At 39.2% G+C, this 13,906-nt stretch overlaps 1 protein-coding gene across 4 annotated transcripts in view; it reads right to left on the reverse strand.

Annotated features, from left to right (window-relative positions):
- Positions 1-9,358: 9,358 nt before the first annotated feature.
- ATG2B (autophagy related 2B) overlaps positions 9,359-13,906 on the reverse strand; it is a 49,815-nt gene continuing 45,267 nt past the window's right edge. For all 4 annotated transcript variants that reach the window (XM_087747646.1, XM_087747643.1, XM_087747645.1 and 1 more), the window contains exon 42: positions 9,359-13,874. In XM_087747646.1, coding sequence (XP_087603772.1) covers positions 13,644-13,874 — 231 coding nt within the window. In that variant the 3' untranslated portion in view covers positions 9,359-13,643. The remainder of the gene's footprint in view (positions 13,875-13,906) is intronic.

Consider the following 13,906-nt stretch of genomic DNA (forward strand, 5'->3'; position numbering starts at 1 on the left):
GTGCCAAAAATCACTACTGACATCCATCCCCTCCTCCCTAGGTCTCCCCCAAAAGCTCACCATCGCTCATTTCCATTTGCCCCGTCCTCAAGTAGAGACCAGACCCTCATGGCCTGCCCAGGGACCAGCTTTCCCAGTCTCCATTAGCCCTCCAGGAGCTATGTGTCCTACTCCAGTTGACCAGACACATCAAAGGGAGCCTCAGCTGGCTGCCTGGGACTGTAAACCAAAGAGTACCTAGAAGACACCTTCCAAGACAGTTATGCAAGAATAGCAAAATTATTCTGCCTTGAAGAGCACAGCTAGAAACCCTTTACCAAAGAAGTTCCTGGATAAAGATGATGCTTAACTTCACCCATGTGTTAGGGAATCTGCTTCTCAGTGGCTGAGGAAATGTGCTTGCCTTGCTAGGAACTGGCCGCAGTCATGTTCAACAGCTTTGAAGGGCAAATGCCCATGCAGTGAGTTTGGCTGGTGTGGTCCAGGCTCTGGGGCAGCTGGCTGTTGAGGAGGCTCAAGTTGCTTTGGAGCTTGACCAAAAATGTCAGAGTGGAGGCTGTGAGCAAACCTAAGAAAGCCAAGAAGTCTGACAGCATTTCAAAGACTACTGCTATGATTGCCCAAGGCAGCTTTGCCTTCATTGTTTCAAGAGCAAGGCAAGCTCTGGTGCTAGGGTAGGACTGTGTAAGGAGAAAACGGCACGGGATTTTTTGGAAGGATTGCAATGCTTTGAATTCTCACTTTCTCTTATCTGCCAAAACTCTAAAAGTCACTCATTAGTGTAGTAAGAAGAGCCATAATGGTATGAAAAGTTTTTTATTACTGCCATATTGTTATTTTATTTACAATAATAATACTGCAAAATATTGCTTTATTATTGAGCTTTATTATTATTTAGCTTAAGGGAAGCTGAAGCACAGAGACATGAAGAACTAAATCCTTCAAGCTCCTCAGGCCCATTGCCACTACTGAGTGAAAGGCTCTGCCCTATGACTGATGTTTCAGAGCGCCATAAAAGGCTTGGTGAGAGTGTGCGGACACACACACACATGCACAAGGGGAAGGAACCTTTCCAACAAGCTGTCTGAAATTAGGGGGTCACATGTGAACATCTCACATAAGCAGAGCTGCAGCCCAGCTAGGTTTTCTTTCTTGGCATGGCTGTATGGCCAAGAAACAGTTGCTGAGCAGCCTCTCCTGGTAGAAACAAATTACTGCTTTTCCAGACCTAGGGTTCAAAGTGTTTAATTCCAGCTACCATTGCTGCAACAAAATTTTTCTCTATTGCTTTGCCATATTGCCAGTGAAAATCTGAATGGATTTACAAATACACTCTAGCAAATCATCTGTTAAGTTGAATGATTGTTAAGATCCAAGGAGTGTCTTTTCATAAAATCAGGTACCTGAGAAGATGAATCATCCCATTGCTTTAAACAGTTCATGACCTACAATGTATCACACTCCACACACTTCTGTGATTTTTAGCTCTTTGTGTAGACTTTTAAATCCCTTTTCAAGCAAACACTTAAGGACATTCTCTCTTATTACGAAAAAAACTTAAGCATGTGTATTACTAAGTTCGATTGACTTCTGCTTAATTGTTCTGCTGAATCTAATTGTCATGCAAGATTGCTCACAGTCAAACTTTGTGGACACTTAAAAGTTCGAGTTTTTTAACCATGTAGAAATAATTATAGCATATAAAATGCACTTTCTAAGTTTACCTACATGTGGTGTAGGTAAAGCAAGTTAAGGCCAGCTCTGTACATATTTTAATGTTATTGAGTCTTTGCCAGTCTCCACACTATCCTCTGAGATACTGGCAGAATCTGACACTTAGACCAATTAAACTAGTATCACAATTGGCATAAAAACTGCACTGGTATCATCTCACCAAGACAGTACAGCATTATTTATCTCAGCACAAATGGAGATGCAGGCAGAATAGAAAACATTGTTTCAAGATCACTTGGCAGTGATAGGTTGACGGTTGGACTCGATGATCTTAAGAGTCTTTTCCAACCTTGACGATTCTATGACTTTATGATTCTAAGATGCTGACTATGAAGGTTTTTTTCTCCTAAATTAATGTTGCAAAAAAACCAAAGACAAGAGATCAAATCTTGCAACATTTTTGTCAAGGCCAACTCACACACGGTAAATGAACACATTATGCATATCAGTGTTGACTTAGTAAACCTCACCATTAGAGACCAGCAAGATAATGAGAGCTCTTCCATTATTTAAAAAGAGAAGAAGAAGAAAAGGAAGAAAAGCTAAGAGATTTCTTACTTGTGTTTTGGTTAGTAGAGAACACACCTTTGAGAGTGAGTTTGATGATAAGCAAATATCAAACTGTATTTCCAAAAGCAATAATAAGTTATATCTTACCATGGCAGATAACAACAGTTACAAGTGCTCATAGGCAGTCTGCTTACGAGTTGGTGAATTCTCTTTAATTTCTCCCAGAGAGCGAATGAAGAGGTAAAGGTAACTGATCTTTGCTGAGGCCACAGTTTCCCATATATTTCTTTCAAGGACTTTGCTGGTTTCTCCTACCCCAGCCTGCTGGGGATTTGTTCCTCCGGACTTCTTCTCCACTCATTTGTTCTTTCTCCTTTAGCTGAGTCAGGACAGTTGGATCTGTAGATGTGTGATGAACTGAATCAGGAAAGTGATCCAGATATTAAAAACCAGCAAACCATTAATTACCCAGTTCCTGTTCTAATTCACTATGTATGCATAAAAGTATCCTGGAACAGTTTAGGAGGCAGAGCTGGACATGGATGGAGTAGCTGCTGGAAAGAGGAGTGAAGGACAGCTTAAGCCACTCTGTGACCAAAATGTAAATGCATACACAGAAAAGACAGTATAATTTCATAGGCAATACATAGACACAAGGAGTTCTTTATCCCAGGTAAAACCATGACTCCTGGCTTTTTATCAGAGATTATATTTTTCTGGAGATATAACCTTTTTGTCATCAGTTCCAAGTATTTCAATACCTCATTAAGATTATTAACAGGTTTTTGCAAGTTATAGACATGGAGAACAACATTTGATTCTAGCAGAACAACATCCCAATAAAAACATCATGTTTGTCAAAAAAAACCCCCACCATTTGCTCAATTGCTAGGTAAAAGTGAACTACAACATTTTCCAAATTAAGAACTCAAAAATGTCCAGAGAAATCACAAACCTGCTGTAATGTTGTCTTTTTAGGGTGGGCATTTCAGTACAGGACTCAACTTCGACAGCAAGGCCACACCAGATGGTTCTTTGGCTAGACTGAAAGCTGGTAAGCAGGAGAAATATTTCCTCATTCCATTTCCACCATCTTCCCTCCCTGACTGAGCCTCCTCTGCAGGGAACTGAATTTACTAAGGGAAACCATGCCCCGAACTGTCTAAACGGCACACAAGCTTTTCAGCAGCATCGCACTGTATGAATGGGAGTCATGCAGCTAAAATGCATCATGTTGATGCTTTGCATTAATGGACAGAATAACGTCTCCTAAAGTTGACATGGCACTAGACTGTTATGATTCAAGTTATTTGACTGTAATATAATTTTTCAATTTTTGGATATTCTTAATGCCGTTTTCAGAGTCTCTTCCTTCTAAACAGCGCATATGATTATTTTTAACATTGCAATACAAAGCAATTATCACTATTCTTTGAGAGACTGTGTAGATATATATGTATTTTCTAAATAAGCCTTTAATAATTTTCTCTGTTGAAAGAGGAGCTAATGTATTGTCTGTGATTAATGTGGCCTTGGTTATATTAAGATGTGTCACTTCAGTTGTAGCTGGCTTGGAAAACAGCACGACTTAATTTGCTGTGACTTTCCCTGGTCTCTGCGAATGACTATGGCTAATACTAAGACAGAATTTTCTTCTGTAGCAGTCACTTTCTTGTTAGTGTTTCCTGCCAGTATGATCGGTTTCTTCTGAAGGCTTAACCCCAGCATTTCATTATGAACAACTAGAAACTTCCTCTCTGACAATGAGAAAATTTGGGGAAATTATTGCAAAGCCTTATAAAGAATTTCCTGTAATTGTTGCAGAAAGTGCAATATCTATTGCTCTTTCACATATATCTTGACTTCTTGGAACATTACTATCATAGTCACAATTACAGTCCATATAAGGATATAAATTTGCCTAGCTATAAGTACATATGATAACACGTAAAATTGCCCTTAGCATCAACCATAGATTGAGATTGTGATTTTCCAGCACCTTCTGTGTCCTGGGCCAGTAGAGCTTATGTGCTGTCCTCTACACAGATAGTTTATATCCCACAATTGATACATGGGACAAAGTTTGATTTATAGAAGACAGTATTAGTTGCCAGTTTTTATGTAAACAAGAGCTATTCTGAAAACACATTGCAAACATTTTTACATTATAATGACAGCTGATATTTCTCGAAACACTGAGGGTTTTGAAATGTCCGAGGAATGTAAATTCTTGCTGCTCGGAACCTAACACAGCGGACTTAATCTTAAACAGGAAAGTGATCCGAAGAAGGAAACAGCTTTCAGCCAAGCAGACTCAGTCATGTGGAAGCTTCCCTGGAGACTAACAAAGCTCTGTCAAAACGCTCCCACTTCTTTGCCTTTCTCTAAGCAGGTCCTTCAATTTTCAAACAGTAAAGAATTTGAAGGAGTCTTCTCTTTCAGTTCTCCTCAAACTCTCACTTTACCCTTGCTATAAATAGGCGGGGACACAGCTTCATTTTTTCAGTTCTGCTAAATGCTTCTAGAGGTTTTTTCAGCAGCTGAGAACACAGGAGAAGGTACGAGCAGCCTGCCGCCTGCCTCCCATGGACTGCTGTGCAAAATCAGAGTCCCCGCATCACAGCGTGTTGCAGCAGGCTAAGCTCAGGGTGTTCATTTTCCTATGCAAAGCAGCGGTCATACAAAATGCAGGAGGAGAACAGATCTTATATTTTTTTAAACAAGAATAGGACAAAACCAGGAGAAAATATTTCTTCAATTGGGATTTTACAGTAAAAACAAGGTGTACTGAGCAGCTGTTTTGCTTAGCTTTCTCTGACAGTTTAGACTTGCCCTGACTCGCATCACAAAGTGGCTGAAACAATATCTCCTTAGAAAAAGAGAGGGAATGACACCAGTATGTTACAGATACAAAGGAAGCCGCGTGCTTGTCAGTCCCTCCACCTGGTGGTCCTGGCCTGGGACCCACTGCGGGGAGTGGTCAGGGCTGGTTCCCCGAAACACAGGGGAAGCTCAGAAAGGCCCCGTTTTCCTACCAACAGAGAAGGACGCTGTCTGTGTTCTGGAAACACACATCTCCACCCTTCCTCAGGAGGGCTGGATGCTTACAGACACAGCTTTCCTCCTCAGCTCTGGAGTCTGTTTGGGCAAATGAACTCACTTTACTGTCCTTTCCCTAGAGTTTTGCAAAAGCAACAAGTATTAAGAGCTATTACTCAGCAACACAAAGAGGGCTCCAGTAGACCTATTTGGATAGCTACTGCTAAAATATGTGGTAAAAAAAAAAAAAAAAACAAAGAGTTTTCAAGTCTCCAGTGTTAATCTGAAAAATCTACTTTTTCTTTCGTTTGTTTGCATGGCAAGTTTAAATTCAAGTGCTTGCCCCTGGGGTAGCAGTATTGATCAAGTAATTCAGACACAAGAGCACTTGCCAGGAAAGCTCTGGGGTGGCAGAAATAAAAATACTGCTCATCTTTATTCATCATCCTTAGTGGCCTTTTCTGCATCTTCACAGAAATGTTAACAACTATTCTTGGGTCTTCACGCTTAATAGGAAGCAGCATCAGTAAAAATTCAGGCTGAGGACAACAAGGAAAGATTGTTATGATGAAAATTGCATTTGAAAACCTTCTCTCTTAATGTCAGTGTGGATCTTTGCATCAAATGATATGAGAGGCTTAAGGCAATGATGTAGAGGCATTAATAGTTAATGTAGTAGGACGCGCTCCTGTGTAATTGCCTCCTGTCATTTCTGCAGTGTCCGTGGGACATTGTGAAGAGACAGGGCCCGGTTTACAATCCCACGTCAATGGATCTTCTCAAACTTGGAGGTCATTTTTCTTTTTGAATGAATTATCAAACTCCATTGTACTAACAAATTTACCTGGAGGGGCATCACCTCTGGTCGGGAAAAGGAAAAAGGGGCTACATGGTGTTAAGTTACAGCTCTTAGGAAAGAAGAGTAAAAATAGAAAGCCATGCCCTGGGACAATACTTTTGGCCCGTGTGAACGAAATTCAGTTATCAAGTAAGAGAGTTCACCTCCAATGGAACTGGTATAATTGCTCCCCCCTCATTTACATCCACTGAGTTTGGCCTGTTGACTGTTCTGAGGAAAGTAAGGACTCGGAGGCAGAAGTGACATAGAAAAGAACAAAAAGAGCAAACACCATTACAACAAGGTACAACTCAAGAACATCACTGAAAGCTTCATGCTTAAAATAAATACCTTTAGTGCTCTAAAAGACACTTCTGGCACTGAGTACACAGGGACAGGCCATAATGATGGTGAAGCATTTTATTTTATTGAATAATTCCAGGAAACATTTCAGATCTGTTTTAACATTACTAAAGAGGTAAATGATACCAGGAATCGTACCTCTCATGTCATACCTTGCTTTTCTATTACCTTTCCACCCACATCAAGCGTTTGCGCACACGCCTATCGCACACACATATACCCACATGTATCTATCTGTCACTGCCAGGTGCAGGTGCTATCTGACTTTCCATCAGCTGCAATGCATCCAGATCTGTGCAATACTGGTCATAGCAAAACATACACATAGCAATACCCATGCCATGGTCTTATAAACACTCTCACGGCACACCCTGCTGTGTTTCTTCCTTTATGGTTCAGCACACCATGCGTGCACCTTTTCCAGGCTCTTGACCTGCCATTTGGCCAAGAAATGCCCGTGTTACAATGAACAGCATGGCCCTGCCAAATGCCCTCAAACTCACAACTCCTTTCACTTACAAATAGTCATAAGCCTCCCTCAGACTGTGTTGTACACACAGTAGGAAGCATTTTCAAACTGAACAGGCAGAAGAGATGAAAGGAAGAAAGGAAAGAAGTGCTGTGAGATTCATGGAGGAGTTGGAGCCACCAGCAAATCTTTAGTACCAAACAACTGCCGAGTGTTAAAGTCTAAAGGTGAAAGTTAAAGCTTTCTTATTGAGACAGCTGAGAGCTGCTGAGCACTGTTACTCATTTCATGTTTGTGCCCGTGAGCTACAATGGACCAAGTCCCATTTTACTGAGTTCTGTGCTGAGGCAGAGGTAGTCCATATCCCCAAAACCAAAGCAACTTTTCCTCCTGCTTATAGAGGTACGCACCTCTTCTCCTCCCTGGAGGCTTCCACTCTTGGCCTGCAAGAGCCACATTTGACACTCACATTCCTAGTACAGAATGAAATCAACAACAGAGCAAATAATTAGATACACAAATGAGAGCCTGAGAACAGAATTACGCTACATATAGCCATCTCACAAATCATCATGATGAATATCTAAGGAGCTTGAACTGTTTCCTTGCCTGTGGGGCCATAAATACTTCACTGTTGCCCTTCGGTAAACTCTGCTTTCATCTAATCACTCTACTTCAGAACACACTAGCTTTGAAACATCAGTTTATCTGCTACAAAAAGGCAGCTTTATGCAGTCTTTTATCATCTATGATAGCATCAGATGGCTTAAAACACTATTTGCTAGAAACATGAATTGGCAGGAAAAAACATCGTTTAATACCACATTTGAAAGGTTATTAACAAAAGTCACTAACAGGAAAGGAGGAGGGGAAAAAAAAAGAGGAGAGAAAAAAGAAAGGAACACTTCAGCCTGGGTCATCCTCAGTTAGGAATGCAGTTCAAGGACACCAGCTAGTGTTGTTCCAGGTGGATGTCACACTTGTGGCTTCCCAGAAATTCTCAGTTAGTTGGAGTGTCACAGGCTGGGCAGTCTCAGTCTCTTCTGCTCTTGGGACTGACCTGGAGACATCAGGAGTATCCTTGGTACATCTCAGTATCGCAAGGAGAAATGGATCTCTGACGCTTTCCCAGCCTGTGCCATCCTGTATCATCTCCCTAGGGCTCAGCTGGGAAAAATGAAGCCTGGTATTCTGGCCCTGCGGATACAAGTCTTGTGGATACAAGCTAGAATTACAGTGGACTTAAATTCAGAGAACCACAAACACTTAGTAGTAGCTTTTATATAATTGTTTTCTTACAAGTGACAGATGGATCTCAAAAATCCAGGGAAGCACAGAGTGCAAATCAGAGGAGTTTGCAACTTTATCACTTTTGATCTACGAAAGAAACCATTGGGTACAAGCGAAATAAATTCCTCTAATTTTTTTTTACTTTCTTGGGATGATCAATGACTCATTCCAAGCTCTTCCCTGTTTATCCTCTGTGATCCATATTTCCCCCCAGCACAGCATTTGTTCAGATATCCTTGATCACTTTTATAAGCAATGTTTAGAAAAGCTGAGAAGAAACCTTTCCACCTTGCTTGCAAAGAAAAAAAACCCTCGTTCCCTCTCGTTCTCCTTATACAGAACTTCCTTAAATAAACAATTAAGAGCTTTTAAATAAAAATACTGAAATTGGAAGTTAATTCACATGAGGTCTTGCTTAAAAAAGGGGGAGGAGGAGCTGCACAGGGTGGGAGTCAGCTGCCTTCTTAAATGAAGGGTTACTGTTAGACAGAATAGTTATCCAGGCATTATACAGTGACTTTTTTCCCTGCCCCTCTTTCTAAGCTATAAGAACATTACAAAACACAGCAGAAAATGATTTACACCTGTCATGTCTCTCTCATCATTCCAGGATCTGGCGCTGCCACCAGTATTTAATACTACCCAGTACTCAGCCTTCCAAGATCTCTTTTCAGATGCTTGTAACGAAATGCCTGTGAAGTGGGCATCATCCAAGCATCCTGAAAGGAATTAATTATTCTGCATTCTCCACAGGGTTTGGAAGCTAATAAAGCTTTAAAATCTCCACTGAATGGGGAGGTAAGAAACCCATACTCAGTAATTAAATGTAGCAACAGCCCTATGGGAGACACAGTATGTGACCATACAGTTACAGAGGGCTTTGTTGATGCACACCAGAGGTGGGCTGAAGTTGTATCAGCCAGGTTAATTTATTTCCTAGCTTTTGACCTCCATGCAATTTTAAAGCTTTTTTTTTTTTTTTCAGTACAAAACTGTTTTTAATTTTTGAGGCACAGCTGTATAGCCAGGTAGGTAAAAAGCTTTAACAGTTAACTTCTGTTATTTTGGGAGACTGTTTTCTGTATTAGTTCTATTCATAGGTAGAGAAAACCAACTCAAGGAACAAATTAAGATATTTATTTATGCATTGTTACAAATTTGTGGTTTTTTCCATTAAACATATTTAACAGGACAACCAATTTGCACTCAGGCCTTTCAGCATTTTAATAAGCTAAAATATACACTTTTGGTGCCATATAAATTATGGTCAAAAATAATTCTCAAAGACATACTGAGGGGACACAAACTTTAAGCAAAATAACTCAAGTTGAAATAGTCAATTCCCTTCAACAGTGGTTTCTATTTAATGAGATTATATTTTTTACACTAGCAAACTATATACAAACAATACCACAGAACTACTATAAATGAAAAATGTAAAAAATATACACAAACATATACACAAATTGCTGTGTTTCTGTCTGAGCTACCCTACTATTAATAAATCCAGTACAAATACATGATTTGTATTTATGTACTCAATTTATAGTATCTAATTTTTAAATTGTAAACAAGATTCTGCATGTAGAGCAACTTAGAACAGTTGTCAGAAGCTTAAATCATGAGGCCTGGAGACTGCGAGAACTATGCACACTAGGGATCCAAAAACTGACATAAATACCCACACCTTTTCTGACAATGCTTATATTGCTGTGAGATTTAGGATATTTAAAAGATCTGGAAGTATTTAACTACTCTAAACAAATTCTTAGATTTCGCTCTTTTACAAAATGCATACATTGCAATATTTAAAGTAAAATCAGTATCACATTTGCAGGTATAGGGATCATGTTCAGTAAGAGTGTCTTGTTCATAACCATTTAACAGCTTTTTGGTTTATTAAGAAACCTCTCTTGGCAACTCATTTAAGCAACTGTAAATGAAAGCAAGCAACGGTTGCTCACAATGAACCACTTAATAAGAAAACAAAACCAGACGCATTCCTTAAGCACATATGAACTCACTGGTGACTGACCCAATGCTTATCATTAGGCAAGTACTCATAGGACACCCCGCATTGCTAAAAAGCTGCGGTATTTAGGAACTGTGAACTGATATCGGCAAGAAAATGGAAGCTGCCTTTGCATGGATGTGATGATTTCTTGCTCTCAGTCACTGCTAAGATTCTTATGAACCCTGGGTTTTGTTTTTTCAAAAGCTGGCTGTCTCTTCTCAGGTACTTCCCAGGCACTCATCACCGTATTATTTGAAGGGCCAGGATGCTTAAGAAAACCCAGAACGACAGTTCTATCAGGACAGTATCACACTAAGGAATAGTAATAGCAGTAGTAGTGTTAGCGAGTTCAACACTAGAGAATTTGAACATTAAACATGGCCACTGCCAGTTTACACCCACTACAAACAGGAAAAGTAGTGCTATCTACAGCCAACTGATTTCAGTGGAAAATTTCAAGTACAACAATATTTTTGCATATCTCCTCGTACTAACAGAGAATACAGTAATGTACCCATAGGCTTCTATTTCCAGAGTCAAATCTCATTCTGTGTATTTTTTTTTAAGTGCCTGAAAACTCTTACAGTATTGAGCAGAGCATTTGATGAATCCCTTCTCATACACAATATATACCTTTTGATTTAAAACACAAGCCGCTCCATACAAGACGCATTTTGGAAAACAAGGTCCTAATGTATAGACCAGTTTGGAAAGTTCTGTGGGGTTTTTGGTGAGGTTTTTTTTGTGTATGTTTTTTTTTTTCTTTTTAAACATTTCAAACACTGCAAGACCATGTTACAACTGAAAAAAATGCAGAATGTACATCCAAAAATTAAGAAACTGCTTGTAAAAATAAAACGTTGGAAAAAAATTTAAATCAATTTTACTGAAAAGGCTCAATAAAGTGCAAGCAGTAAATGCAAGGGTTTACATCGTGAAAAGTAAAGTTTAATAAATTTGTACAATCTGTATTGCTGATAATGAGAGACACTCTATAAAAATGTTTTATCTTGACAGCATGCCCTCATATAAAAATATATTCTAACTGCATTGCAGTACAATCAGTTCAGGACAGAATTGAAAATGAAATGAACACTGAAATGCCACTGCTCCTTTTCAGCAATGTCAAAAAGGAAGAAAACATGTAGAATTATACTGTGACAGTGTACTCCAATTAACTGGAACGGCCGAAGTTACATAGTATGGTACCTGCAAATGAAAATGATGCATTACTACTTACTTGCACTGACTCGTCCTCACTTCTTGAGAAGGCATTCAGAAGGTGCCAAATTGCAAACATGGAACTCATTCCTGTGCAAAATGTTCAAGCAGAGCTCTCTAATTACTGGACAGAAGTATGAACTGCAGCAAGTATTTTTACATCAGAAAATATTTCATGTCATTAGATCTGTAGGTATTTGTCCTCTCAAAGGCAACTCTTTCTGCTTACAGCAAGTCCTTTAACTGAAATAACCAGGTCTTCGAAGTGTACCACAACTTAGATAATTCCAGTGGATGAATACAAAACTTTGTAATACCACCTGTCACCCAATGCAAGAATTTGTTTGTAACTGAAGTTTTGTTTTATGAAAAACAATAAAGCAGACTGCAGAAGTCTTCCCAGCAGAGGGGACATTTTCAAATCATTTACCCTCCGGCCAGATTCTTTGGTGTTCAGGAATAGTTAGCATAGTATCAAGATGAACAAGCAGTAACTATTTTCCTTCATACACTGCTATTTGTCCTGTAAGGCCCATCAGCGAAGTTTTTGCTAGTGGCAGGTATTAAAGAAAAAAGAGAGGGAAACTACTTCCTCATCACCCTTCGAGACTGAAGTCTGATCAAAAGCATCTGATGTCCCTCTTTCAGTGGAGATTTTCCACATAGCCTATTTGCGGGATTTCCACTTACAACAAGCACAGGACTATGACAAACTTATGTTCTGGTTAGTCGTCCAAAGTGTTAAGTTGTTGAAATTCAAAATGAGTATTTTTCTATTCAGAATAGTCTTTACTTTTTATCCTCCAGTTTTTGCTAATACAAGGAAAAAAAACGTTTATTCCTGCACAGCTAGTGCCAAGCCTTTTAACTGCCCAGAAATGGCACAATGTCAGTTGCTTAATAAAGCTCTGTGGAGACCCTGGTCACCTATTAAACTATAAATAAAGTCAGTACCAACCTCAATTTTTGAAGTGTCGTTGTCTTTTTTTTGTTTGTTTGTTTTTAAATCCTCTCACCCATTCCCAGTTCAAATTAAATGACCCCAAATACTCATTGCCAAATAACTGACGATGCACAATTTAAATTAAAAATATCTTGAGAGAGCAGCAACTTTGCAACAATACGAACTTTAAATAAAAGCAATTATTAAAATGAAGTCTGTATAGAATTTTAACTATGAAATAATCTGTTTTTACTTTACTTAGGATTTCTCATTCTTACAAAGAGCTATTGGCCACAATAATGTTTAACTGCTGCTTTCCTGAAGAATAGTTATTTTTAGCATTGTAATTAGTGTAACAGAAGACAAAAGTTTTTTTACATATAATGAGTAGTTTAAACAAAATTTAAGACACTTTTTCTATAGAATCATCATCAAATGATGCTCTTTTCAATAATTCGTGTAAGCTTCTAAACCACATAAAGGATAATGCACATTACATTTTATTCACACTATAAAAAAAGCACAATATACAGGCCATATCCTTTAAAGTGCAACACAACAGAACATTTCTGCAACATTCAGGTTCTTCAAAGACCCACAAAAGTAGGTATTTAATATTTAGGAACAAATCCTGTTCATAGGTGTATCAACACTGAATCTGAATTCTGAATGGTTATCAAGCTTGCCCTTGCTCTAAGTGCCACGCTAAAAGTGATGCTTATGACCACTAAATGATACTATCTTATCTGCTTCCATATTACATAGCCTTCATGTCTCACATCCAAAATGAAAGCTTTTATCCTTTAGTCTGTGAAGAGCATCTGCAGAGCCCTTTATTGAAGACAGTTCTTTGACTATGCACAGAAAACATCTTTAAAGTATACTTAGTTTCACCATACAGGCTACTGCTTCAGATGTTAAATCTACCAAGAAAAATATGGTAAACAGAAGAGAGCAAGCATGTCTCTGAGTTGGCAGCGCATGCTTCGCTGTTTGGCACTATCTACCAAATGTGTTGGTAACACACAGCATAAGCAAGTACCAATTTGCTTTTCACTTCATAAATATTTTTGGTTGGATGTTTTGCTAATAATAGTTGAAAACCTCATTTGTTCCTGAGATGAGCATGACAAAGCAAAGTGAGCTCCATCTAAAGCTGCCAACAGGACAATCTTCTGCGTTTCCAGCCTTGCTACCTGACTGCTGAGCCAGATTTATAATCTCAGTCCTCCCCAAGGCGCCACTTCTGAGATTCTTCTTGACGCACATCTGGCCTGATCTGGTTTCTCATTCCACCGAGAACATTTGAGGTTGCCTCTGTTGCAACTATGAAAGGTTTCACCACGGTTGGTGGAATTTGGCGGAGGACTCCTCCTACTGCTCCAGTTACTCCTCTGTTTTCATGCTCACGAGCAGCAGTCTCATAGATGGTTTGCGCTGTGTCCGTAATCCCCTTCAAGAAATTAACAGAAATTAGTTACACTG

This window comes from Nipponia nippon, unplaced genomic scaffold (genome assembly GCF_047370975.1).
Source record: "Nipponia nippon isolate SJK-2023a ecotype South Korea unplaced genomic scaffold, ASM4737097v1 scaffold_11, whole genome shotgun sequence".
NCBI lineage: Eukaryota > Metazoa > Chordata > Aves > Pelecaniformes > Threskiornithidae > Nipponia > Nipponia nippon.